The sequence below is a fragment of the Helobdella robusta genome (assembly GCF_000326865.2).
Source record: "Helobdella robusta unplaced genomic scaffold HELROscaffold_5, whole genome shotgun sequence".
NCBI classification, from domain to species: domain Eukaryota; kingdom Metazoa; phylum Annelida; class Clitellata; order Rhynchobdellida; family Glossiphoniidae; genus Helobdella; species Helobdella robusta.
This window is the reverse complement of record NW_008705254.1, coordinates 6,152,404-6,156,745: the sequence shown is the minus strand read 5'-3', so window position 1 is coordinate 6,156,745 and position 4,342 is coordinate 6,152,404. Positions and strand designations below refer to the sequence as shown.

Genomic DNA, 4,342 nt, shown 5'->3' with positions numbered 1-4,342 from the left:
AACGACTTAAATTTCGTATTCAACTATTCGTGTTTATTTTTATATAAAATTCTGTGAATTTAGTTTGCAATCGTTATTATAATAAGATGGAGATAAATTATTTAATTTTTTTTACGAAAACATGCAAAACTTGATCCGAATAACAAAATTATTTTTCAAAAACGTTATATACGTATCTAATACGACAAAAACATTTTATGGATTTTTCAAAATTTAAATTTGTACTCGGAAAAGATTGGAGAAGCTAAAATAAAAAAATTAAAAGATCAAAAATTTATCAAAAATAATTTATTTATATATATAGATCGAAAAGATAGCGTGACAGAAGACAAAATTAAAAGAAAATTGGGTTTAAATAGCATACTTAAATAATGTTTTATTTCAAATCCCGGAGAAGACCCCACGCACACACCCCTGACACGTAGGGGGTAGTGCGGGTGTAGGTGGTCTACAACATTTGGAAGTTTGGCATGGCAGCTGCTGTAAAACATACAAATGTTTTCACTATTTATGTCATAAAAACAAAGAATACAGTCATAAAAAGTTAGAAGCATCTAAACAAGAAGAGCCAGAAAGAAATTTAACTGGAAACTTTTACAAGTACATAAAAGGATTACTATCATCAGAAGAGTTCAAAGCAACAATACACATGGTACCACCACATAAAACACAAACGTCTGCTGTCAATACCTAAGTGAACAGTCAGACAATTAACACAACACACAATAAAAGCGGCCAGTAATAAAGAGTGGTATCTAAATAATACGATAGTTATATATATTTACATACACACATGTAGATATACAATTCAATTCAATTTTATTCAGCAAAAAAAGCATTGAAACACAGAAGCTCAAACGAGCTTGTACGGCCACCTAAACCAAATATAAACATATACCAACATGAAAATAACAACATAAATAAAAATAAAATCGTATAGCTAGCCAATGAAAACAAGTTAAATTTAACCAAAAATGAGCAGAAATTACTTAGAACAAAAATGATCATCAAAAATGATCAAGTTAAACAAAATAATTGAATTCATATTAGAAGTATTTCCTTATAAAATAACTTAAATTATCGAAGTAATTAAATCATATCCTTAAAAAAAGTTGTTCTTAATTAAGTCAAATATCGATTTTTTAAATAGCCCATAGTTAGATATTTGTAAAACTAAACACGGTAGTTTTGACATAAAGATATTCGGAAACAAACAAACACACGCGCGCGTGCACATACGCACAAACAGAGACATTTATATTATAGGCTGATCACGTTTTTGTGACTGACACACGTCAGCAGAATATAATCATCTTCGAAAATATTCTGGTTTCTATTATAAAAAATTCAATTCAAATTATTTTTTTTATTAAGAAAAACATAATTTCTAAAATGGTACATATTAAACAATGATTTAAAAATTAGCTCAGATTGAAGTTTTGCATTCGGCCTTGAGTTGTTAGTGCTGGCTGACCCGGTTCGAACGTTCTCAACGCAAAGTTTAAAAAGACTATCACACACAGTGTACGTATGATGAAGTGTTTGCGTGGTCTTGCAAACCGCCTGCATGTTTGCATTCCTTCACAGGAGAATAATTCAATTTTTTATTAAGCCATCAACATGTGTATGATATTTTAATTTCTTGAAAAAATTTGCCTATAAGCACGCTAATAGCTGTTTCGAGTCCAGTTACTTCTTTTGCAGGCAATGTCTCTTACCTTGTGTATTGTTCAGTCATTGTATGCTGCCTCATCTTTACATTTCGATATAAAGATTTGAAGTATTCTGTTTGTTCCTCAAATTACTCAGACACATTACGTCAATTTTATGCTGCTCATTGAATACACCATCTGAAATTTGCTCATACTAAAATAAATCTAACGAAAACCAAAAATTATTTTCCGAAAACCCACCACTTAACAACACTACCAAAAACAACAAAGACAATTACACCAACAACAACTCCACCAACAACAGCAACAACAACAAAAACAACAACAACGCGACTAACAACAACACTAACAACAACAACAACAAAAACAACAACAACGCGACTAACAATAACACTAACAACAACAACACAAGCAAAACATCTTTGACAACGACTCCCACAAAACTTCAGACCGTCCAATTGTAACCTGTTGGAACGTTCGAGCCAGCCTCGGAGATAAGAACGTCAACCTGAGATGTGTGGTAGAGGCAAGACCACCAACCACAACGAGAGTTTGGCAGCTGAGCAACAACAACAACAATGATGATGATGATGATGAGTCATCACCTATACAGCAGAGCCAGATGATGAATGATTACTGGACGTTAGTCAAGGTTAAGTGATTGTGATGTTGTTGATGTTGTTGATGTTGTTGTTGTTGTTGATGTTGTTGTTGTTGTTGATGTTGTTGTTGATGTTGTTGTTGATGTTGTTGTTGATGTTGTTGTTGATGTTTCTGTTTCTGTCGTTGTTGACAATGGTAATAGTGGTTGATGTTAATAAAAAAAATAACGATAATTGTGTGCCTCTGCTGTGTTGTTGTTTTCTGTCAATGGTAACATTAAAAAAGTTGAATAAAAAAAATCCTATTTTGAAATTTTAGTTTTGTTCATTATAGGGAAAAACCATCATGTTTCTCAAATGCAAGTTGCTAATAATTACAAACAGTCTTTAAGTTATATTTTTATAAATTTAATCTCGTCAAGAGAGGTTCTTCCATTGACGGGAACATGTCAATTAGACGTTGAAATGCTCTTCCCGACGATACCAGACGAATTCAAAACATTTCACCATACAACAACTGGTGCACGTTTTGTTACGAACACATGTGAACATTGTATGCACGTACGAACATACATAGTTAAGTACATACATAAATACATACATAAGTACATACATGAATTAATACAACTCGGTAAAGTTTGCATTTCGTCTCAATTATCTTAACAATTTTATTTGGAATTGTTGTGAATAAAAGATTATTTCATTTCACTTCCTACATACATACACCCGTACAATCATAAGCAAATAGATACATACATGTATACGTACGTGTCTGGGTACATCGTCGAATCAACAACGAATTGGGTCAGCGGTGAGTCCTAGAATGAGCAAAAAGTCCTATCCTTGACGAACATTTCCGTGTACAAGTTCCACAAATCCATTCACTTGTACTATCACCGTTTAGGGCCGTCTGTTTTTGTCAAATCCCTTTTTAACGAGGGCTGCCGTATGTGCCAGTTCAAAAGCGGAAACAGCTGACTGGGTAGACTTCCTCCATCTCGAGCACCGCAGAGCATCAACACAAAGAGTCTCGTATAATCATATGTACTTAAATAGATACACATATACAAAAAAAACAATCCTACAAATTAGGAATGGGACGGATCCAAGATTTTGGGATCCGTGGATCCGGATCCGAATCCGGATCTCGACGATGGATCCGGACGGATCCGAATCCGAATCCGGATCCAAGTTGTATGCGGTCATAAAACTAAATAAGCTGTTTCTCTGACGAAAATCAAATTTTTGTTTTGAATGTTAAATTTGTAGAGGTGCAAAACGAATCTCAAAAACATCAGTTTTCATAACTTTAAATGATTATTACGTAATCAATGTTGATATTTAGATTCACTTTTTCCCTCAATCGATAAAATTTTCTCGCCGCTTAAGTTGATTTTGGACCCGTAAAACGCCGAATCCTCAATTTAGGATCCGCGGATCCGAATCTTTTCCGAATCCCTGGATTCGGATCCGAATTCGAATCCGGATTCGGAACCGTCGCATTCCTACTACAAATGTATGAACATACAAACATATGCAAGTACAAAGCATTAGAAAACTTTAAATTTATACGTTTTATAGTAAAAAGCAACTTATAAAAAATTTATAACATGAAACTATCTTAAAAACATAAAATCATGTGTGCATGGATAAAATCTTATCTATAGAACCATTTATTTAGCAGTATAAAAACTTTGAAATCTTCAAGCACTGGAGAGAGAAATATGATGGAGAATGAAGTACGTGTTTTCCATGTAATCCACGCATGACATCCTCATACTTTCCTTACTTTAATTGACATTGAGACTTCGGTGCTCTTCTATGTCACGTAGTTGCTGCATGATGATTTTCAGAATATGAAAAATATGAGAGATGTAATAATCCTCATCTTCATCTTCGTCATTCTTTTTAACTTCATTATTATCTCCATCATTACTTTCATCTTCATACTCAACTTCATCATTATTTTTATCTTTATCTTTTCACCCTCACCTTCATCATCATCTCCACCCTCACTATTCTCATCTTTATTTTTCCTCATTTCCATTACAACCTTTAATTACGTTT

At 33.3% G+C, this 4,342-nt stretch overlaps 1 protein-coding gene across 1 annotated transcript; it reads left to right on the top strand.

Annotated features, from left to right (window-relative positions):
* Positions 1 to 470: 470 nt before the first annotated feature.
* Positions 471 to 3,873, top strand: HELRODRAFT_163777 (hypothetical protein; the record flags this gene model as incomplete). Its single annotated transcript, XM_009027552.1, has 5 exons — positions 471 to 543; positions 2,123 to 2,315; positions 2,698 to 2,836; positions 3,368 to 3,476; positions 3,665 to 3,873. 5 exons carry the CDS (start codon positions 471 to 473, stop codon positions 3,871 to 3,873), a joined length of 723 nt encoding a protein of 240 aa, XP_009025800.1.
* Between the last annotated feature and the right edge of the window lie 469 nt (positions 3,874 to 4,342).